This window comes from Herpailurus yagouaroundi, unplaced genomic scaffold (genome assembly GCF_014898765.1).
Source record: "Herpailurus yagouaroundi ecotype Mexico unplaced genomic scaffold, PumYag 141, whole genome shotgun sequence".
NCBI classification, from domain to species: domain Eukaryota; kingdom Metazoa; phylum Chordata; class Mammalia; order Carnivora; family Felidae; genus Herpailurus; species Herpailurus yagouaroundi.
In genome coordinates this window covers 74,063,256-74,087,712 of record NW_024412396.1, presented here as the reverse complement: position 1 = coordinate 74,087,712, position 24,457 = coordinate 74,063,256, and the positions used below count along the sequence as shown (strand labels likewise).

The following is a 24,457-nucleotide window of genomic DNA, read 5'->3' as shown; positions in this document are numbered from 1 at the left end:
CCTGCTGGGCATCTGATCAGTAGCAAAGTTAGGGCATGGAACCCAAGACCCTGGAGAGCACCACCAGACATGTGACGCGAGGCCACCAGAGAGAGACCGATGTAGGCAGAAAACACACGTGACCGCAGGCCACATGACACAACATGTGGGACAGGCTCCTGGGGGCAGCATCACTGAGCAAGAAGGGAGCCCGGGTGCTTGCTGTTTTCCTCCGTGACCCTGGGACACTTCTGATTCTCCTGATCCGGTTTTCCAGATTAGGGCTCGACGGTTGTGCTGCTGCGAAGCTGAATGACGGGGAGGGTGGCAGGGGGCACCAGCCGAGAGCCTCAATCTGACTAGGCAGGCACAGTGTGGAGCTGGGCACCGCACTCAGCTTGCTTCAGAGTGTTTTCAAGTCTGGGGTCTGTGAGCGCACTGTGCGACGGTCTGCAGTGCAGAGAAGGCACCCACGATTCGAGGCTGCTCTGCTCCTGGGCTTGGGAGAGCTCCCAGAGGGCGCAGCCACACCTGCTCAGAGCTCAACAGAAAGCGCTTGGCTGGGCTGAGCCTGACCAGCAGGCCTCCCATAAGAGGTACCACACGGGGGACACTGGCTTTCCATTTCCCGGCTGTGCGTGGAACCCCCTAGACTTTGTCTTTCGATGGGAAACCCTGGACAAATGGCTCCACCCCCTGCCTCATGTATAAGTGGGAGGAGCGGCCCTGAATCAGGAGCCTGGAGGGGTCACAGGGCAAACGATGCACAGGTGCCATGCCTCCTTCCTGAACCACCCCTCAATCCCCCTCCATTCCCCAGGCCAGCACACAGGTAATCGGCACTGAGGCAAGGGGAGGCTGGGTGGGGAGCCGGGGCAGGGGGTGGGGAGGGAAGGGTGGGAGGCGAGGCTGGGGCCAGACCCATCTGTATCCTCAAATGTGTGTCTCTGCAGATCCATGGAAGGGTATCTGAACAACAGACTTCCAGAAGTAGGCTTGGGTATCAGAGGGTACAGACAGGCATTTTAAATGAATCTTGACAGACATTGCCAAACCACCCTCCAAATAACCCTGCACAAACCCACTCCTGTCGATAGAACACACACTCCTACACCCTTGTCAATTCTAGCAAACTTTTCAATCTCTGACCACCTGACAGGTGGAAAAGGCCAGGAGTGTAATTTGCAATTTTTTTACATTAAAAAAAAAAATTTTTTTTTTGAGAGTGTGTGTGCATGCGCGTGTGTGCACACAAGTCGGGGAGGGGACAGAAGGAGGGAGGGAGAGAGAGAATCTCCAGTGGGCTCCACACCCAGTGCTGAGCCTGACTCGGGGCTCGATCTCACAACCGTGAGATCATGACCTGAGCTGAAATCACGAGTCTGATGCTTAACTGACTGGGCCACCCCAGGCGCCCCTGCAATTATTTAATAATGTGTGGTTAAGTGTATTTTTCATATTTATTAATCATTTCTATTTCCTGTGAATTGCCTTTTCACGGTTTTTGCCCAATGTAGTGGATTCAATAGTGAGCCCCCCAATTCATGTCTCTCCAGAACCTCAGAATATGACCTTATTTGGAAATAGGGTCTTTGTGGCTATAATCAGTTACGATGGGGCCTCTGAATGCAACCCTGGGAGCCCTTATGAGTGGAGGGGCCACACCCAGAAGAAGGTATCTGAGTAGGGAAAAGGTCCCTCCTGGGGCTCTCGGAGGGAGCAGGGCCCTGACAACAGCCTGGTTTTGGATTTCGGGCGTCCAGAACTGTGAGAGAATAAACTTCTGTTGTTCCAAGCCACCAACTTTGTGGTACTTTCTTACACCGGCCCCAGGAAAATAATACGCCCAGTAAAAAACCTGAAAACCTACTGACACATAAGAATTCTCTCCACACTAATGAATTAGTCTGGTCTATGAAATTACACGTAACCCATGTGCAAGGCATAAGGCGTGTCTACTGTGTAGTTATGCCACCAAGGACAAGCAGGGGACCAATGACTTCCCATTGACCTGTGTGCCCTTCTCCAACTCTCCCCACTTTCCTCCAGGGAGGAACGCCTGAACCCCAAATCAGAATTTTGTGTTTCTGCTTCCTTTGCTTAAAAAAAAATTTCATTGCACATATATGTGGGCCAAACAAAATACGGTTTTGCTTCGATTGCTTTTGAATTTTATTAAAACGGAACTCTACCCTATGGGTCCTCTGAGAGCCAGCACAGCATTCTGTCTCTCAGGCTCATGCCCGTGTCACACGAGCGCCAGGCCCACCTGCACTGTTGTCTGGTAACGCCGTCCTACGATTTCCCCGCTCCGTCCCAGTCTGCCGGCTCCACACAACTGAGGCGTCCCTTCTCCAGCTGACGGACGCCTGGGGCCGTTTCCAGATTTCTCTGCTCGGTTAGTGTGGCCCTATCTCCTGGTGTGTACGTGTGACAGCTTCTCTCACACAGCTGGGGGAGGGACTGCTAATTAGCTGAGTACATGCACGGTCCACCTAATAAAACACTGCCAAGTGGTTTTCCACAGTGGCTGTACCTGGACATATTCCCATTACAATACATACATCCTTCCCACAAAATGAGATCTTTAGAATTCTGACTTCCCACAAATTAACAAAACTGTTTCAAGAGACCATATTCGGGGGCACCTGGGTGGCTCAGTCAGTTACGCATCTGACTTCAACTCAGGTCATGATCTCACAGTTCATGAATTCGAGCCCTGCACCGGGCTCACTACTGTCAGCCCAGAGCCTGCTTCAGATCCTCTGTCCCCCTCTCTTTCTGGCCCTTCCCCACTTGCGCTCTCTCAAATAAATAAATAAAATGAAAAAAAGAAAAAACAAGTAGAAGTAAATAAAATAAAGAGACCATATTTAACAATTCCTAGACAAAATGTGGAAGGGATTCTCTCCTGGCACTTTAACTTGTGCTGATCGATGGATTAAAACAAAAAACAAACAAACAAAAAACTTGGGGCGCCTGGGTGGCTCAGTCAGTTAAGCATCCAACTTCAGCTCAGGTCATGATCTCACAGTTCCTGAGTTCAGGCCCCACGTGGGGCTCTGTGCTGACAGCTCAGAGCCTGGAGCCTGCTTCGGATTCTGTGTCTCCCTCTCTGTCTGCCCCTCCCCCACTCATGCTAGTGCTCTCTCTCTCTCTCAAAAATAAACAAACATTACAAAAAATAAATTAATTAAAAAAACTTGAAAACAGCTGATATAATGTCAATACCATGGTTTACACGTAGGAAAGAAATTCTATGAACTGCAGTGGCCCAGGGTTTTGGTTCTGTCAGTGTGTATTTCATCAACGTTTGATGTATGTGACATACTTGATAAAACACAGGAAATGTGGGAGTGTCAGGATGACCTGGGGCTGCAGACACGCCGAAGTCAGAAGGCTGCTGTTTCTGAAAATAAACTTGCGGCAGGAGAGGACCAAACAAAGCGTGCTCCTAGCCGCAAAATGAGACCCGGGAGTCAAATCCCAGCACTGACAGGACAGGAGGCCCAGGGCAGGTCCAGGGCAAGTCCCCTCCCGGGCATGTAACTGCCCTGCTGGTGTCAGGGGAGAGGTTCACCAAAGTGATCTCAAGCAGGCACGCCCCTCATCTCTATTACAGGTCTTGACGGAAACTGACATGTGCCTCAAGCCACCCTCTCGTGTCTGTTTAAAAACTGTTCTCATGGGGCACCTGGGTGGCTCTGTCGGTTAAGCGTCCGACTTCAGCTCAAGTCATGATCTCACGGTTCGTGGGTTCGAGCCCCGCGTCGGGCTCTGTGCTGACAGCTCGGAGCCTGGAGCCTGCCTGGGATTCTGTGTCTCCCTCTGTCTCTGCCCCTCCGCTGCTCGCTCTCTCTCTCTCTCTCTCTCAGAAATAAACATTAAAAAATAAATATATTTTTTAAAAAGTCTCTTTACAGCCTCCTCTGTGATTCAGAGTCAGTTACTTATATAGTGTTTAACCGACACTACAATTCTTTCTCAAATGAAAATTAATTCCTGGGTTCTATTCTGCAAATAAAGATAACTGATTTTTGCAAGAAGCAAAGTATAACTTTGGTAGCAACCTAGCAACACATGTAAGTCTGGAGTAGTGCTCATTAGGCATATGTCTCGTTCACTTGAATCTAGTTACTGAAGGAATTATTCAATTAGAATGAACACTATTCCCATTTTCCACAGTTCTGAAAAGTCCTTAATAACTAGAAATGTCTACAGAAATCATACAGGAAAAAGATTTCACAAGAGAAGAAAGTCGCAGGTGTCAGAAAGGTGTACAAAGTAAGGTAAATTATAAAGATTATGAATTTAGGGTACATCTCATTTCCTACAGAAAAACAAACTTTTCCTAAATTTTGGTCAATATATGTTCCACAATATCCACCGGGAACCAACAGTGGCCCCCACACCCCGGCCACACGTCTCTGGTCCTCTCCTGCCTGCTGGTCCCATCAGTCAGGGTGCTCCCAGCAACCTCTCCCCTCCCCCGCCTCTCAGTAACGTCTGCCCTTCCTGCCGCCCCCACACTCTCCGGCTCCCTCTGCCTCTGGAGCACCAGTCTCCTGGCCCTTCCACACCGGCCACTCCTTTGCTAGACTAGCCTCCCCCCTCAGCAGCCTGTAAGCGTTCATGTGCCCCAGGCCTCTGTCCTCGGACCCTGGCTCTCCTCCTCGCTGGCCCCAGTGCCAAAGCTACAAGGACCACCTCATCAAGCCGCACCCGCAGCCCAGACCAAGTCCCCGACCCCCCTCCCGAGCCTGTTTCGCTCTACTGCGCCCCCCTCCGCAGACACTTCAGTTGCTCCAGCTGCTCTAGTTGCAAACGCTGGGTGCCATCCTTCACATTCTCCACAGTCAAGCCACCAGCTAATCCCTCCGCCTCTACCTTCCAAACGTGCCCCTGTGCACCGGCTCCTCCCTCCTTCCTCCTGCGCAGGCCAATACCGTGCCTTGCCTACATGTTTTCCTCTTACCCTACGTCTACCTGGGACACCTGCCAGAGCGCTGCCCGTAACGGGGAACTCGGACATCACCCCCTTGCTCACGGCTGCCCGCTGCCTGCCCCCACCCTCTCCTCTGCACTGTGCCTCTGCCCCGGGCCTGGGAGCCATACGGGCCTCTCGCGGTTCCCGAAACCCGCCTGCCAGGGCAGTTCCCTCTACCCAGGGCACTCTCCCCGCACCGGCCACTGACGGCCTCGGGGACGCCAGCCCTCATCAGCCCTCTTCCCATGATGCTAGTGTGTTGTTCTTCACAGTACAAGCTGCTACCACACAGGATGTCTGTGTGTTACTCACCTCTTCCCACTGGAAGGTGAACCTCACCACCGAACCCCCGGCTCCCAGAACGGTGCCCAGCACGCAGCAGGCGTGCAGTGAATATTTGTTCCAGAAATGGACAAACATTTGAGGGTTACTGTACCACTGACTGTTTTCAAAGTCTGTCCTCTGCTCCCAACATCTCTTTCTAATTTACAGATAAGGGATCTGCCTTCTGCCACATGCACAATACAGACCTGTGCCAAAATAATCGAGGTATGAAAAATGTTAAATCTGCATCTCTCTCCAAGACAGACAGCTGCACTTCAATACCGCAGGATGAATTACCCTAGTGAAGTGGTGACTACGTCCCAGAGCTGCTTAAAAGATGAGGCAATCCCAGAAGATTTTGAGGACATTTCCTGGGACAAAAGAAAATTTCTACCTTTTTTGATAATCAGTCTTCATTTTTTTGGCATCCCAAGGGATAGTCAATCAAAGCAATGGGGAAATGTTAATCACACAAATCAAAATGGGCAAAAACAAAGCTGGACTGTGACTTAAAGTCAGATGAGAACTGCTATTTACTCCTGTCTTCTCTCTTTGTTCCTCTTAGAATAGTCGTTTCGAACGCTATTCTGTGACAAATTACACCTGGACTGAGCAGCAGCAGGGGAGACAGGAGGGCCGGGCACCTGCAGCGTGATCATCGGGACCTGACTTTTGCAGTGGCTGCACGTGGCCTCCCGGTACTTGCAGGCCTTTTCCACGTGGTCACGCAGGTCTCTTCTCAACACTTTCTCTTTGCAGTCAGCGCGGACACACGACAGCTCTTCAAACTGGCAATCATTCTTTAAATGCACCTGTAAAACAAACGCTTCGAAATTCTTAATTGGCATAGAAATTCGATCGGAAATACCAGATTCCAGCCTCTACGCAGCTAACTCCTCCAGAAATGTTTCCATCCGCCACCAGACTAGGTTTCACAGAGAAGGGTGGCAAACATACTGGGAGACCATGAATTTCATATTCTATTTAGCGATTACTCAAACTATACTGCTTTTCAAAGGAGCAAGCTGACTCTCCTCCCTGGGCAAATGAATGGTTATCTGCTAAGGGCTTTGTTTTATTCCAATTCAAATATCCTGGGGCGCCTGGGTGGCTCAGTCAGTTAAGTGTCTCACTCTGGTTCAGGGCATGATCTCACGGTTTGTGAGTTCGAGCCCCACGTCAGGCTCTGTGCTGTCAGCATGGGACCTGCTTCAGATCCTCTGTCCCCCTCATTCTCTGCCTCTCCCCCACACTTGCGCGTGTGCACACGCTGTCTCTCTCTCAAATATAAATAAACATTTTTTTAAAAAGTCCAATTCAAATATCTTCCAGGATAAAATATGATGCTAATCAAAAGACGTAAAATGTTGAGTTTCATGATTTAAAAAAAAAAAGAGAGGGGTGCCTGGGTGGCGCAGTCGGTTAAGCGTCCGACTTCAGCCAGGTCACGATCTCGCGGTCCGTGAGTTCGAGCCCCGCGTCGGGCTCTGCGCTGATGGCTCAGAGCCTGGAGCCTGTGTCTCCCTCTCTCTCTGCCCCTCCCTCGTTCATGCTCTGTCTCTCTCTGTCCCAAAAATAAATCAACGTTGAAAAAAAAAAATTAAAAAAAAAAAAAGAGAGAGAGAAAGTTTTAATGAGCCTTCCAAAATTAAAAATCAGTTCAGATTTCTTTCCATTCTAAATAGGCTGGGGGTGTTTAAAAACCAGTTGGCAGTTCTGCCAACGTCATAAAAATAACACTCGGTACCCAAGCGGCTTGGGCCGCCTTCATGTCTGGTTGTGTTTTGGACATCAACGTAAACGTGGTCTTTCCGGTGCCCACCAGCCTGCACGCTTGGGAAGCGCCTTCCTCACAGTAGGCCCAACCCTGCCCCCACCGCCCCGGGACTTACCAGCAGGTGTCCCAGGGTCAACTGCTCCGTGCAGCCCCCGCCCTCGTTCCTGCAGTAGATCTGAAGAGCCAGAATCTCTCTCTTGCAGCAATTATCCTTAAACACCTGAAATGGAATGACGGTTGTCTTAGAGGATTAATGTTTCTTCATCTCCACACGCTGCCACTTCAGACAAGGCAAGGCCACTTTAAAAAAACCACCAGAGCATCTCTTAAGTGGACCTCAGGAAGCATTAAGGACTATCTTAATTTCTAATTTCTAAAGTAGAATGAAGGAGCTGTCCCCACTAAGAGACACAATTTAAATAATACAACCTCAACTACCTTCTTTTATTAGATAAGCCAAAAGAAAACAAGTTCCACTGAATAATTAAAGATCACTTTGGAGCATCCAAACATTTTGAATGGACTCTGATGTAACTTCAACTTCAACTGCCCTGGGGGCACACCAGGACTGGGTTCATATTTGACTCTGGAGACTTCCAGGAGTCAACTCTGTGGGTGACAGCTACGGGTGTGGGTGGCAGGACCCACTACGACTCAGGCCTTTTCAGATCGCTTGCTAAAGAAACACCAAAACTGGGGCGCCTGGGTGGCTCAGTCGGTTAAGTGTCTGACTTCGGGTCAGGTCATGATCTCACGGTTCATGAGTTCAAGCCCCGCGTCGGGCTCTGTGCTGACAGCTCGGAGCCTGGAGCCTGCTTCGGATTCTGTGTCTCCCTCTCTCTCTGACCCTCCCCCGTTCATGCTCTGTCTCTCTCTGTCTCAAAAATAAACAAAACATTAAAAAAAAAAAAAAGAAACAGCAAAACTACTGTAAAAGATCACACTCTGCAGATGGTTTAGAAAACATTTGTTTTGGTTCTTTCTCCTAAGGCTATGTCGCTCATAACTCATTTTTCACCAAAAAGGGGGCAGCATTAGCCAGCCACTGAAACAAACTCTTTTAAATAAATACTGCAAAGATGGAAGTTAATTCAGTAATGAAAATGTTTCCCCCTTTTAAAAATTTTTTAATATTTATTTATTTTTGAGAGAGAGAGAGAGAGAGAGAAGGAGGGAGGGAGGGAGGGAGGGAGAGAGAGACAACCATAGCATGAGCAGGGGAGGAGCACAGGCACAGGGAGACACAGAATCCGAAGAGGCTCCAGGTTCTGAGCTGTCAGCACAGAGCCCCATGTGGGGCCTGAACTCACGAACCATGAGATCATGACCTGAGCTGAAGTTGGGTGCTTAACTGACTGAGCCACCCAGGTGCCCCGAAAATGTTTCCCTTTGAAAATGAAACCTTCCCTCAATTTTACTTTTCCTTTAGAGAATAAGCATCCTCCCTCCTTCTAGTAACAGAGTCTATACCATCTTAGTCTTCAGGCATTTCTAAGAAACTCCTCTATATGTTACTGTTCTAGAACAGTAAACAAAACAAGGATCTTAACATGCCTTTCTCAACTCCACAGGCAAAGAAATAGAATCAACAGCTGCTATGAGTTAAAAATAAAGTAATTTGGAGTCAAATCTAATCCTTTATAAACATAACTTTTTAAAAAACACACTAAAGTCACCAAACAGGTATTTTTAGCCAGTAAGAAGTAAGTTTCTTTTTTGTGGCATTAAGTTCCCTAAGTCATTTGAGTTCAACATTACAGATAAAAAACATAGGTTGGAAACATCAAAACAGTGAAAGGACAGAATCTTAGGGCTGAGCTTATTTACTGTCACTGTCCCAGGGTACGAATGTGGAGCCTGAGGCCGCACCGTGACCGCAGAGGCTGATCCCGGGCTCTGGACCCCACACTCCCATGAGGACCCAAGGCATCAGTCGGCATCATTTAAGATGCTCCAACAAAACCAGATCAATGCCACTGAAAACTAGGGCTAGTAACTCTGAACAATGAAACAGACAAGTCTGCTGTTTGAACCTCTTCTCTCAATCACCCAGGTCCAATCCATGTTCACAAGTTAGTGACCCTGCAAGGATAAGGGGTAGAGTTGAGGGACGTGTTTTCCTAACAGCCCCCTCCCTTTTGCTGACTGCAATCTGGAGCAGCCAGTAATCGCTGAGGAACACAAGGTACGTGCACATTTTGCCCGTTCTGTCTCTCAACTGTCCAGGGACTTATGCTGGGGGCCCTAGCTCTGGATCCCCACGTCACTGCACTCACCTGGGCCGCCCTGATGCCAAACCCAATATGTAAAGTGCTCTGGGCAGGAAAACCCCAGAGCAAGAATTTTACTGTGCAATTTAATGACCGACATTTAAAAAATTGGTAGGTTCATCAATCAAAATATCAGTACCACACATTTTTACTGATATTTTAAGTACTTTAAGAATGAGTCGTTTCAAACCAAAAGTGTGCCTAGCAGGGTCTGACAATGCGTAGATGACCAGAGGCGCTGTGGTGGGGATCTGAGCCCCAGGAGGGAAGCTGGTGGGAGGCCCCCGCTCAGTCCTCTGAGAGCGTGCACTGAGGTCGAGAGCTTTCGCTGGCACACCTAATCACGTGGGGAGGGCAGGGCTGAAATCCTGCATCCGTCTAAGGACTTGGAGATAACGCGCAGGGGGCAGGCAGACAGCAAGACCCGCGGAGCCCCGAGACCTGCGCTCTAGGAGCCGAACCCCAGCTGTCTGGGGCAAAGGCCCGAGAGGTGCATCTCTGTGTTTCACTTATACCTCCCGGAGTCTCAGGAGGTGGTGCCACTACCGTCACAGGTGAGGAGACAGGTTCAGAGGGTGAAGCACCTGGCCGAGGTCACCCGGCTGAGCAGCCGCTGTGTGTGTCCAGTGCCCATGTGACACAGTTCCTGCCTGGCTCCTGCAGCACCGCCCTGACACCCCGAGATACGGTCAGCGTGCCCGGAGCCCTGGATGCAAACTATACGCACAGTACTACGGGAGCAGTTGACACGAGAATTTCTTAAGCCCCCAAGGATACCTTATCTTTGATGATGCCTTCTTGACACGCGGTACATTTTGGGCTGGAGGAGCTGAGGGGAGAACACACAGCAAAGACATTAGACAGAGCGCGAGTCCTGTTCTCACGTGCAGCATTACGGCCAAGCATGCTGTGCAGAGTTCAGACCGGCGGCCAGAGTTCTGGGATGCCACACTCTACTGGCTTCAAGTATCAAGCCACAGAAGAAAAGGGCTCAATTTTTTTGACGGTGATTTTTCATAAGGAAGTTTTTAAGCAGAGCAGCTTAGATCAGTCCCACTTGGAAAGCCCCTTTCAATTAAAAGTGAAATTTTATTTCAGAAACCAAAACTAGCTCTCCGTGGAGGAGCTCTTCCGTGTGAGCACCCACAGCTTACTGGGAGGCCTACAAATGGTCTTGCTTTATGAAGACGGCCAGTACTTTCTCCATATGTTATTTTCCTTCACGATACACTGAAAAGCCAATGCAATTCTGCAGTTAACAGTGCGAGAATCTGAAACTGACCCTGTGTATGAAAGCCGTTCATCCACTACATCATTCTTGTCCCCAAACGCAGGACACGAGCCACTGCTCCCCCGCTGCCCATTTTTGGACTTGATTCTAACTGCATCTTGTGTCTGGAAACCACCTCCTAGATATTAAAAATAAAACTAAGTCTGACCCTCTTTACGTCCACGGCCCCTGCCCGAGACAGGGAGTCAGCGGAGGCTTTGGGAAGGAGGGGGCGGGGTTGACAAGTATGTACCGGGGCCGTGGGCAGAGTGGGGAGGTTCCACAAGCCTGGAAAGCCAGGCAGGAAAACTGAGTGTTGATGGGAGACTTAATGTGTTTTTAAGTAAAAGGTCATTCATGTAGACTATACTAATATGAAGCGTGTGCTAAATTGCTTTAATCATATGAATCTTTTTATATCCATAGACCCAGAGCTGAGTAGCATCCGGATAGGATCCCTTGACACCTGCAAAAACATGGAGCAGGATGAGAGCCAGGAGCAGAAAAAGGAGGGACACCAGAAGAGGAACAGCCCTCTGGATGCTCTGCCCCAGGAGCCCCTGCCCCCCACGGCCAGCAGCCCTCCCCCCTGGCCCGGAGCTGCAGTCCAGGTGTCTGCGTTAAGAGAAATCAGGTGCTCTGAGTCTACGCTGCCATCACTAAGCTGGACTCAAGAGCCGTTTTCCCCACAAGCAGGGGAAGCGGAGTTCACCGTCCACAGTATGTGGATAAGACCACAGCCGGAAGTGCCCATGAGGAGGAGGACAGGGAGGGAGGCTGCCTGCTGTGTGATTCTCAAGGGCCCTGCTCTCAGTGGTGAATCAGGAAGAGAGAAGTGGGCAGACTTCCCAGGCCCCTGTGCCCTGGCAGTGGAGACCAAGTCTGAGAGCATCCTGCCATAACCCCCAGTGCCCGGCACGATGACCAGAAAATACCGGGGGATGAACCAAAATGCTTTCTCGGACAAAGTTATTTGTGCTGTAGAACTCCAGCCCGCCTCCCCAGATTCCCTGAGTGATTCTAAAATGGCACCAACATTGACAAGGGCTTCCAAGGGCTCATGTGTGCTTTGCTTACACTCGCTGGGTGAGTGTGGGCACCCTGGGTTCCTAGCTAGGTTCCCGTCCTGCTGGCCCCGTCCTCAGTCTCTGCCCCCCACACCCCGAGCACCTGCACTTTGAGGGCTCCTTCGGCCTTTGCTGATGGGCGTGTCTCCTGTACGGAGCCGTGAGCTCCTAGAGCAAAAATCAGCAACACAGGTGGGGGGCGGGGGGGGGCATCAGGGCACCAGGGCCAGCGTGGTGAGTGCCATGAGGAAGGTGGCAGGTGCGGGAGTGACTGCTGAGAGGTGCTTGTGGGGAGAGGAGACAGCAGTCTGGGGGACGGGGCTGGGTGGTCCAGGCCGCGCGTCACAGAAGCCTTGGAAAACCCAAGCACGACGTCCTCTTGGCTTTCCCTGGATGATCACGGGCCGGGCTCTGAGAATTTTATTTGGGTTTCTTCAGAGCTTTTAACCTTTACAGAGTTTACTGTTTAGGGAAGTGAAGAAGGGGGCGGGGGAGAGGTCGGAGAAGCCCAAGACGCGGCGAGGGCCGACGCGGGCAGCAGGACCCACCTCAGCAGGGCCGCCATGCAGGTCTCACAGAACCGGTGTCCGCACTCCGTCTGCTTCGGGTTACACAGCACCAGGCGGCACTTCTCGCACTTGTACTTGTCCTCCACGGTCTTCACAAACCTTTCTTTGTAACCTCCTTGCTCGGGGACGAACACGGACGTCCCGGCGCCGCGGTCAGGGTGCAGCTTCAGCGGCGGGTTCGTCTGCAGGGCGCCGGGGGATTCCATCTTTTTACTTGACTCCATGTCAGGAAGGAGAGATTCTGCAGAAAAGCAACAGCACTTAGTAAGACGTGTCATGTCGTCCTGCGCACGAAGTAAGAAACGTGGCTTTGGAAACGGGGAAGTGCCTGAGAGCCGAGGGGGCTTCTCCAGGTCACCGACCTCACAGGGACCCTCCCGACTCGAATGTGTGACGGGAACGAGCTTGAGCAAGCGTGCCTCTCTCCTTCCCACTCCACCCACCGTTACTGTTAACGTGACCGTTGAAAAAGCTTCTGAAGGCATCAGTTGTGTCTCTAAAGGTTCTCTGAAATACAGGTAGCACTTTGCTGTGCTGTAACTTAAACGTGTAGGCGTCAGTCCGACATCCTGGCCAAAGCAACGGCCATCCCCAGCCAATTTTACTTCTTGGTTAGCCTCACTGCCGAGGACAGTCCCCGGGGCATGACTCAGGCGTGGCCGCCATAGCCGTGGAGCCTGTGCTGGGAACAGCGCCGCCCCTCCAGCAGCAGCAGGTACTGTCCGCCTCCTCATGCTGCTCTTCCCCCCGAGCAGACCCCACAGACCCCACGAGGCACCCACGATGCTCCGATCCGGGCGCACCGTGACCGGCACCTGCTTTCCACCAGCCAGGCCCACCTCATCAGCCCTGCGCCAACACGGCCCCCTGCTGCACACGCCGGAGCTTCAGGGTTGCACCTCCTGTGGATATGCAGGCCTTCTGTGCCTGGGGCGGAGCTGGCAGAGGGGACATGGGGACTGAACGGGTCTCCAGTGCCTGTCTGGACACGCTCTCCTAGCGCACAAGGTGGCAAGTGTGGTGGGTTCCCCCCTGCAAGTTCCCGTCAATAGGCAAAAGAAGCATTTCCTGGATATGAGCCACCAAGACCCCTGCGTGCGTGGACCCGCCAGCTGAAGCGCATGGCAGCACGTCCGACCAACCTGCGGAGCAATTTCCTTAAGACTCACCAGGTCGGGGCACCTGGCGGCTCAGTCAGTTAAGCACCCAACTCTGGAGTTTTGGCTTAGGTCATGATCTCACAGTTCATGGGATCAAGCCCTGAGTCAGTGCAGAGCCTGCTTGGGATTCTCCCTCTCCCTCTCCCTCTCTCTCTTCCAGCTCATGCTCTCTCCCTCTCAAAATAAATAAACCTTTTAAAAACCCAAAAAAACTTCACCAGATCTCTCAAAAGGACACCGTGTTCTTGCTCGATCCATTTATTTCTGCTACTTACAAAAATAAGGGCCAAATTCCTTCTACTTACAAGGCCCTGGGGTCTGTCCCCCATCGCCTTCCCCTCTCTCCTTAGTGCCAGGCCACCACGAGCCAGTGTGGGGGCCCCCAGCGCACCCCGGGTTTGCTGGAACGAGCCCTCACGCCGGGCCGCAGGGTGAGGGTGGGGAGCCCACTCCCCGGAGCCTTGTTCTGCCTCATGTGGGGCTGGAAGAATGAACGTTTCACAACCCGAGACATATGCAATGCCAGCAGCCTAACATCTGACAGATAAATGAATTAGTGTTCTAGCCACACTCGGGCTAGTTTTAATAAAATAGAACATCACTGTGGTGAAGTGTGGGAGCCTCCTGTGAAATCCATCTATTTATGAAAACAACAACAACAACAAAGATTTTTAAATGACCTCAAAAGGCCAGCAGCCCTTTGCTCACGAATTTGTTGATCAGAATCCTGTTCATGAAGACGCTAAGCGGGAGGTACCTCGGGCTCGCTCTGCCCGTCAGAGACAATGGTTGTCCAGGAGCCGATCCGCTGCCACCTGCGACAGCTGGTGACCTCTCCCACTCCCCACCTCAGGCCCTTGCTTCTGCAGATGCTCTAGGTTGACCCCCGCCCCCGTTCCCGCGGACCGCACCTCCCCACCTTCTCCAGGGGGCTCAGCTCCGCCAACCCCACTCGCCCGACCCCTCTTGCCCTGTCTGTACTTTCTCCACGGCACTTCCCACCTTCCGACACCGCATGCTCATCGCTTACAGTGTTTCTCCTGCGGCAGAGCCTGAGCTCCCCGGACACACGGGGTTTGTTGACGGAAAACGCCAGGTACCTAGAAGAGTGTCTGATGGGCAGAAGGCACCCGGTACACATCTGCTGAGCTAATCACGGAGGGAAAGGTGAGGTGTGAGCCATTAGTGCCAAGCTGTGTTTCTATGACAACCGACTCTTCCAGGAAAAGAAAACTCCTCAGCTTTTGGATATGGTCTTGGAGATTCTAGCCTTGAAAACTCCTTCTTGGCTTATAAACAATTTGTGACTTTGGTATCTTAGCCAATAGTGCTTAGGAAGCTATGTGTTCAATAAACAGTCTGTAATGAGAAATACTTGATTCTTTAAAGGTGAATTTCCTATTTCGAGCCTGAGAGACAATTCACTTTGGATCAAACTAATGATAAATGATGTCCATTTACCCACAACATGTCATAGTCTGTATAAGCAAGTATACAGTTTGGGATCTTTGGTTTTTGTAGGCCATCGAAGAGAAGTGAACAGATATGCAGAACGTATCCCAAGCACATCAAAGAAAACATCACAGCAGCCCTGTCCCGAAGGGCAGAGGCCAGCCCACAGCCGGCAGGCCTGTCGGGACTCACCTGTAACACAGGGTGTCGGCATGGGCATCTCTGTCTGCAATGGGCCACTGTGGGCCTCTGACAATCCTACCCAGCATCCCTGCATCTCGTCCCATGCATGCCCCATTCCTGATCTAGGTTGCGAGCTGGAGAATGAGCCTTTGGGAAGGAGGGAAAGATGCCCCGCAGTGCTTACACTGCAGGAGCCAGAGACCTCCTGTGCCTTGTATTCATAAGGGAAGAAAAAGAAGCATAAGACAATGGTCTAAACGTGTAATGTCCACAATAGGCAAATCCACTGAGACAGAAAACAGATTCATGACTGCCAGCGCTGAGGGAGGGGGAGCATGTACTGATGGGCACGGGGTTTTCTGCTGGGGTAACGGAGGTGTTTAGGAACCGGACAGTGGGGATGGGTGCACGGCTCTGTGAATACACAACAACCCACTGAACCAGACACTTTATTCTTTTTTTTAAATGTTTTAATGTTTATTTGAGAGAAAGAGAGAGAGAGAGAGTGAGCGAGCAGGGGAGGGGTGGGGAGGGAGAGAGAGAGACAGAAAGAATCCCAAGCAGGCTCTGTGCTGTCAGCACAGAGCCCGATGCGGGGCTCGAACTCATGAACCGTGAGATCATGGCCTGAGCCAAAACCAAGGGTCAGATGCTCGACTGACTGGGCTACCCAGGCGCCCCTGAACCAGACGTACGAGGGAGCACTGTGAGATTTTCATTCATACCGTAACAGTACATGCCGTCAGAGAAGACAGCAAGCAACCAATACGGGGGAGTGAAGTGTGAAAAGCAAGTACCAGACCCCCTGACCTCGACGACCCAGAGGCAGACACTCCCTTCTGGGGTTCTGGGAGGGCGTACAGACATCCGGGAACGGCAAATGCACATAAAGAAAACTTGCCTTTCTTTTTCCCTCCACACAGACTGTGTTGCACATGCAAGTTGATCGACAGCTTCCTTTTGAAAGCAGTGCCACGTTCTGACCATTTTTCCCCATCAGCATATACAGATCTACGTCACTACCCTGAAGGGCTGCGTACAGCAGTCCACTGGACGCTTCACCATAGTTTATACAACCACTTCTACTAATGGACAGTTAGGCTGGTGCTGGTGCTTTGCGATTGTGAGCAATCTGCAGTGAACATTCTTGAACACCTATCTTCGCACGTTTAGGAAAGCTTACAGCGACAGAACTGCCGGGTCAGAGGTGATGTGTATCTCACAGGACCGTAACCACGCCAAACACTTGTAAAAGGCTGCACATTACAGATTCCCTCCAATATTCACTAAACTAGTAAACAGATATCATTTCAGAGAACCACAGCCCATTTCACTCAAATGCTGACGCTTCCCACTTTACTCTGGCCTCAGCAGTGTTTTCTGGAGAGTGCTGCTGGCCACACGTTGTACAAACTCCAGGGCTCCCAGCCTGCGAATGCCGGGGGGCACACCCACTGCCCTTCTACGTGGTAGGAACACCCTTCTCCAGGAGCGACTCTGCAAAGGCTGGCCAAACTAACCACATTTTATTTCATAAACACAACATACCCACAACAGCTCTGTTCCTCACACGTCAGGGACACAGGGATGAGATCGTCCCTGCCCTTAGAGAGTTTTCAGGGAGTCACAAGGATGTGGGCACTCCAGGGTCAACAAACAGCGGACATGAAGAAACACCACCCAGGAGTTACAAAGGGCTGCAGGTCTTCAAAAGAGAAAGGTATCACCTCGGTTTTGGGGAGATCTGGGCTTCATGAATTGGAATGGTGGCATCATTTCAATTCCAACAGAAGAGAACAAGAAGGAGCAGCAGGAGACACAGCACAGGCAGGTGGTCATGGAGGGGAACCTGGTGTTAGGGGCTCTGGGGAGGAGCCAGACAGGCAGGACATCTGGCACTGAGTGGCCTGGGTGGTAAGGCTGGCCGGTGTCCTTCGCTGCGGTGGATCCTTGGGCACAGCATTTATCCTCAGGGCCCCACTTCTTCTCTTCACCTGAAAAGCAGATACTACCCCTAACTGTCATAGGACTATCAGGAGTCACTGTAATACTGTATGTCACATCCGTCTGCATACAGAGAAGACACGTCCTCCCGCCAACAGCGGTCAGGGGGTCTGACAAGGATTGGGCTGTTTTCCTCATCTTACTTAGATAGCCCCCAAGCCTGGTTTAAAAAGCCCCTTCTCAGCAGTTAGACAAGGGGAGGGGAGGGGAGGGGAGGGGAGGGGAGGGAAAGGAAAAGCAGAGAAAAGAAAAGGAAAGAAAAGGAAAGAAAAGGAAAAGAAAGAAAGAAAAGGCATCCAGATTGGAAAGGACGAAGAAAAACTATTTCTGTTTTCAGAGGACATAACCTTATATATACAACTCACTTAGGGAATCAACTAAAAATGAGTTAAACTAATAAACTTATTTAGCAAAGCTGCAGAATAAAAGATCAATATATAAAAGTCCATTTTATTTTTTTATTTTTAAAGTTTATCTATTTTGAGAGAGAGAGAGCGAGTGAGCGTGCATGGGTGGGGGAGACAGAGAGGAAGAGGGACAGAATCCCAAGCAGGCTCGCACTATCAGCATGTAGCCTGATGTGTAACTCAAACTCACAAACCATGAGATGACATCCTGAGCTGAAATCAAGAGACAGATGCTTCACCGACTGAGCCACCCAGGTGCCCCTCATATTCCTATGCACTGCAGTGAACAATCCAAAAATGAAGTTAAGAAAACAGTCCATTCATAATAGCATCAAAAAGAATAAAATATTCAGGGACAAATGTCAACTGAAGGAGGGCAAGATACCTATACTGAAAATTACAAAACACTTTTGAAACACAGCAAAGATCTGAATAAATGGGAAGGCATCCCGTGTTCATGGGCTGGAAGTCTCCACACTGCTGAGACAGTGACACTACTCAAACTGATCAAATGCGTCCCAACCTCTATTAAAATCCTAGCTGGCTCTTTTAGAAGAAATGAATAAGCTGAACCTGAAAATCAGGTGGAAATTCAAGGGAGCCAGAACAGACAAAACAATTTCGACAAAGAACAGAGCTCGAAGATGCACGCTTCCATGTTTCAAAACGTACTACAGATTATTCAGGACACTATGGAATCGGCACTAGACATACAAGTCGATGAGAGAGTGCTGAAAGTTCAGAAACAAACCCTCATGTTTGGGGGCAACTGATTTCTGACACGAGTGCCAGGCCTTTCAATGGGGCACTCAGTGCCAGCGACCTCACTACTGCTACCGGACAAGGAAGGCCTCCTCCTGGGCATTCTCTTTCTGGCTCTTCAGGGCGGCACTGGCAGTTACCACCCCAGAGCTGCTTAGACATCCACCTCCCTCTCCCAGGTGAGCAACTTGGCACAGCTCTGGCACACAAAGTACTGTTGAAGGGAGGGTAGTGGGTGGTGGGTGGGTTCTAAGACCTCCCTGGCTGGTATCCTCCCTGCCTTTCAAATAAATGTATTAGATGATATTTGACACATAAAAAAAAAAAAGATTATATGTGCGGGTGCTTAGCTGGCTCAGTGGGTAGAGCATGCAACTCTTAATCTCAGGGTTGTGAGTTCGAGCCCTATGTTGGGCATAGAGCCTACTTAAAAAAGTTTTTTTAAGAAGACGGTGTGCAATACACATGCAAGGCAAGAATACAACAACAACAACAACAACAACAACAACAACAACAACAAAACAGATCTCCCGAATCCACCGCCTACTTAACAGTCACCACTTACCCATGTGCTCCTTCCTCAGCCATCCTTCTGACTCTCTCCAGAAGTAAATGTCAGCCTCAACTTTCTACCTATAATCCTCTTGCTATCATATATATTCTTCTTCTTTTTTTTTTTTTAAATATTTATTTCTTTTTGAGGGAGAGAGAGAGCAAGCAAAAGCAGGGGAGGGGTAGAGAGAAAGGGAGAGACAGAATCTGAAGCAGACTGCAGGCTCCAGGTTCCAAGCTGTCAGTGCAGAGCTCAAACTCACTAAGTGTGAGATCGTGACCTGAGCCAAAGTCAGACACTCAACCGACTGAGCCACCCAGGTAGGTACCCTTCTTCTTAAACATACTTTCGCCTGTTTTTAATTGCACAGAGTGATACCATACCATATGTAGTCTTCTGCCATCAGCACTGTAAGTTTTCGCCCTTGTCTGCTCTGTGCAGGAGTTATGATCATTCATTTTCATGGCTGTATAATATTCTACAACTGACATATCCATTTTTATATCACAGTTGCCAGTCTTTGCTATCATGAGAAATGTGCTCTGAATATTCTGGCACATCTGTTATGGAACCCTGCATAAGTTTCTCTAGGGTACGTGCTCTAGATCAGGGGATCGGAGGCTAGCAAACTATAGCCTGTGGGTTAAATCTAGCCAGTAGGCTGTTTTTGTTAGGTTACTGTTACTATTGCCTACTTCCTTGAGCCAAGAATGCATTTCAGATTTTTAAAGAGTTGAACAAACAAATGAAACCTAAAGATCCACAAAGCCTAGAATACTTACCAACTTGCCCTTCATAGAAAGAGCCTGCCAATCCCTCTCCTGGACTGGGCACCTAGAACGCAGAGGAACTGCTGATTTGCAGGTTGTATTCGTGGCCAGTTTACAAGTGAGGGCCCGACTGCTCTCCAAAGCAAAGCAGTGTAAACACTTCTATTAATCCACATCCTCACCAACTCTGGGAATCAGACCTCTTAGGTTCTGCCAACCTAGCAGGTATAATGGTCTCTTTTTTCTTACTCTAACGATTAAAAAGGTTTAGCATCTTTCATACATTCGTGGGCCACTTATGTTTTTCCTTCTGTGAAATGCTTGATTGTGTCTCTGCCATTTTTTAATTGGGCCACTATCCTTTTTAGTACTGATGTGTGGGGATTATTCACATATTCCGACTAGTAATCCTTTGTTAGTTATATATACATGTCTTTCCCCAGTTTGTGGATGGCTTTAATGTTATTTATATCTTTCAATGAAGAGAAGTTCTTAATTTTAATGTATTCAAATTTGCCCATATCTTGGCCTTTTAAAAATATTCAGATTATCTCATAGGTGATGCTGATGAAAAAGGCACTACAGTATATATTAAACTGAAAGAGAAAGCAGCTTCAACTCTATTATAAAGTCATTTTCAAAAGAAGAATATTCTGTTCAAATAAAACTAGCAAATAAGCCAGTAGGTCAAATACACTCACAACTGCTCAAGGGAAAGTTTTCCTAAACAAGAGTTTATTCAAGTCAGAAATGATACGAACCCCGAGCAGGGCCCAGTGGGGAGGCCCATGACCTTCTGTATCAATGAGATGGCCAATGGGGGCCTTAGCTGGCCCAAAGAAAGCAGGAGCACGACACCTCAACAGGTGCCAGGACTGGTGGACGGATGAACAGTCTCAGGTTTACTCATGATCCCAAACTCTGCTAGCCATCAATTGTCACTATGAAAAGTCAGTTCTGATTTAAAGTGTGAGAATCACCTGACCACTTTCTAAAACAACTAGGACAGTAGGGACTATGCCTTTAAGTCTTTAAATAAGACAAATACCCACCTATTATGTCCCAAGGAAAAGGGAGTTTGGATTTAGGAAAATCACCACTGGAGGCAGTTTTTCACAATCAATTCAGAGGTGGAGGGAGAATAAAGAGCATTCCTAAAATTGGACAGTAATGTGATCACCTTGAGACCCCACACAAAGTCATGCAGATGGAGAAACCACTGAGGTGAATCTGCTTCAGTCCCTTCAAGCTATGTACCGGTGGGGGGGGGGGGGGGGTTAGACACTACCTGATCACCAACGTAAACAAAAGTTGCCAATAGCAACATGGGAGGGTACCATTTTTACCAGAATGCCCTCTAACCAACAGGCACAAAACAAATATTAAAAACAATTTATCTTTGGGGCGCCTGGGTGGCTCGGACGAGCATCCGACTTCAGCTCAGGTCATGATCTCATGGTTCGTGAGTTCAAGCCCCACGTAGGGCTCTGTGCTGACAGCATGGAGCCTGGAGCCTGCTTCAGATTCTGTGTCCCCCTCTCTCTCTGCCCCTCCCCTGATCTCACTCTGTCTCTCTCTCCTCAAGAATAAAAATTAGCAAAATTAAAAAACATAATAATTTATCTTTTATCTTGCTTATTACCTCCATAAGGCATCTTAAATCCTTTCTGAATCAGGTGTGGTGTACATAAATTTGGCAAACTCAAAGTTGGTCACAATGTTAAAAACAAAACAGTGAGCAATGTCAGTGAAAACAGCTGAGTAAGAAACTCCAAAAATCCATCCTTCAATAAAAGAAAAAAACTGGCAAAATCCGTCAAGGACAACTGTTTGGAACCTTAGAAACTAACCAAAAGCTTGTAACAATCAGAGGAACACTTAAGCATGAGAAACCAGCTGAATCTTGGTAAGAACAGTGAGCTCAGTGGCATTTTTTTCCTCTCCTGAATCCATATGCCAGGACAGTGGCCTGGATTCTAACAGCCTGCAATTGCTGGTCAGATATCTGGCAGGAGGTGGGGGGATTGTGGGAGAAGAACAGACCTTATATGCAAAGAATTTTGGTGGTGTAACTTACCTAGCAGACCAGCTCAAAGCATTTGACTTTACCTCAATAAACAGAACTCTTCCAATGCTAAGGTGGTTACTGTAGGGGGAGGGGGTGGTGATTACTGAAAATGTTTAGAGGCAAATTCATTAACAACCACTGCCTGGGGCAATCAATGACAATCAAGGCAAACGAGAGATTAACCGAAATGCTGAAAAGAAAAGTTATGGGAAAAGGGCTCTAATAAGCTCCAATGTGTTTCTGGGAATCTAGAAGGTCACACAAATGCTGGGGGCTGCGTGCACGCTCAAGAAGGCCTGAGAAGGCTTTAAGCTACTCTGGCTGACCTTCAAGTTCTGCACAGAGGAAGTGAATGGTAAGTAAGAGTTGTCAACTGCCCAGCTGAAATGTTGAAAGCACACCCCAACAAAACTCACAAAGACCCCATCTGAAAAGACTGGGAGATCATTTTTGTTCCAGGCACTTACGGAAACCTCTGGCCAATCACTAGTTGACTCCTACACTAATGGAACAGGGACTTCAACGACCACACACGATAAAGAATATACACTTTACAGACTTAGCTCAAAAAGTCATTGCACAAGCAACAACAACAAATCCTGGGGAAAGGGAAGAATCTCATTTCCAGATCTGCCACATTATAATATGAAAAATTTCCAATTTTCAGCGAAAGATTACAAAGCATGCAAAGAAACAAGGAAGTATGGCCCATAACGGGAAAAAACAAGAAACAGAAGCTGTCCAGGAGGAAACCCAGACACACTAGACTCACCAAGACTTTAAATCAGTGTGCACATGTGTTCAAAGAGATCAAGGAAACCATGTGCCAAGAACTCAAAGAAACCATCAGAACAATAGCTCACAAAATAGAGAATTATCAATAAAGATAAATTTTTAAAAAGAACCAAACAGAAATTCTGGGGTTGGAAAGCACGACAACTGAAACGAAAATTCACAACAGGGGCTCAACGGCAGAACATAGCAGGCGAGAGAAAGGACTGGAGAACCTGAAGATGAGTCAACTGAGTTTATCCAGGCTAAGTTACAGAAGGAAAATACAAAAAAGAAAAGTGAACAGAGCTTTAAAGGCCTGTGGGGCATCATCAATCACACCAACATACACGTTATGGGAGTTCCAGAAAGGAGAAGAGGGAGAGAAAGGGATGGAAAGAATATCTGAAGAGACAGTGGACATAAACTTCCCCTATTTGATGAAAAATATTAATCTGTACATCCAGGAACCTCAACAAATTCCATGAAGGATAAACTGAAAGAGACTCACACTAATATACATTATGATCAAACTGTGGAGAAACAAAATTCTGAAAGCAGCAAGAGACAAGCTACTCCACATAAAAGGATTTCCTCAATGTGAGTAACAGCTGGCATCTCATCAGAAGTCATGGAGGCTAGAAAATGCATGACATATTCAACGGAGTGTGAAAAAAAATTAACTAAGAATTCTGTATCTAGCAAAACTATTCTTAAAAAATGAGGGAGACTCTCAACAAAATACTAGCAAATTGAATCCAACAGCATATTAAAGGTATTATATACCAAGACCTAGTGGGATTTATCCCAGGAAGGCAAGAGTGGTTCAATGTAAGAAAATCAATAAATGCAATAAACCATATTAATAAAACAAGGGAGGAAAAACACAATCATCTCAATCGAGGTAGAAAAAACTTCTGACAAATCTAACACCCTTTCATTATAAAAACTCTTGCCGGAGAACTAAGAATAAAAGGGAACTGCCTCAACAAGATAAAGGGTACCTAAGAAAAAGTCACACTTAATGGTGAAGAACTGAAAGCTTTTGCCCTCAGAGCAGGAAGAACGGAAGGATGTATGCTTTCACCACTGCTATTCAACCTCATACTGGCAGTTCTAGACAGGGCAAGAAAAAGAAGTAAAAGGCATCCAAATAAGAAAGAAATAAAACTATTTCCATTAACAGATTACATGATCTTATATATAGAAAATCCCAAAAAATTCACAAGAAAAACAACTAGAGCTAATAAATGAATTCATCCAAGTTGCAGGGTACAGGATTAACACAGAAGCAACAGTTGTGTGTCTGTAGAATAGTAATAAACAATCCAAAAGGGAAATTTAAAAAGCAGTTCCATTTACAATAGCATCCAAAAGAATAAGATACCTAGGAATAAATTAAAGCAAGGAGGTGAGAGATTTGTTCACTGAAAACTACAAAACAATTGCTGAAAGAAATGAAAGATGCAATTAAACAGCAAGACATTTGTTAGTTGCAAAACAAGTCTATATGCATGAATTAGCAGACTTAATATTGTTACAGTGGCAATACTACCTGTGCTTAATTTTATGTGTTAACTGAACTGGACCATGGGGTACCTAGATATTTGGTCAAATATTATTCTAGGTGCTTCTGTAAGGGTGCTGGATGAGATTAACATTTAAATCGGTACAGTGAATAAAGCAGATTGCCCTCCCCAGTATGAAGGGGCGTCATCCATTCAGTCAAAGCACTGAACAGAACAAAAAGCCTGATTCTCCTCCAAGTAAGGAGTCTTTCTACCTGACTGCCTTCAAAAGGAGACATGGGCTTTTTTCCCCGTTTTTGGACTTAAAAACTAAAATATCACAGCTCTTCCTGGATTTTGAGCCTGCTGGCCTTTGGACAGGAACTACATTCCTGGCTCTCGTGGTTTCAGGCCTGCAGACTCAGGCTGGAACTAAGCCACTGGTTCTCCTGGGTATCCACCTTGCCAACTCACTCTGCAGATCTTGGGACTTGCCTGCCTCCATAACTGTGAGAGCCAATTCCTTGTAATAAATACCTCTTTCTACACACACACACACACACACACACACACACA

The 24,457-nt window shown here is 48.2% G+C and overlaps 1 protein-coding gene across 2 annotated transcripts in view; it reads right to left on the bottom strand.

The window, feature by feature from the left end:
* The window catches only part of TRAF3 (TNF receptor associated factor 3), a 113,892-nt gene that overhangs the window by 22,851 nt on the left and 66,584 nt on the right, over positions 1–24,457 (bottom strand). For both annotated transcript variants that reach the window (XM_040478299.1, XM_040478300.1), the window contains 4 exons: positions 12,223–12,484; positions 10,115–10,166; positions 7,183–7,287; positions 5,935–6,102 (listed from right to left, as the gene is read on the bottom strand). In XM_040478299.1, the coding sequence (XP_040334233.1) occupies positions 5,935–6,102; positions 7,183–7,287; positions 10,115–10,166; positions 12,223–12,467 (570 nt within the window). In that variant the 5' untranslated portion in view covers positions 12,468–12,484. The remainder of the gene's footprint in view (positions 1–5,934; positions 6,103–7,182; positions 7,288–10,114; positions 10,167–12,222; positions 12,485–24,457) is intronic.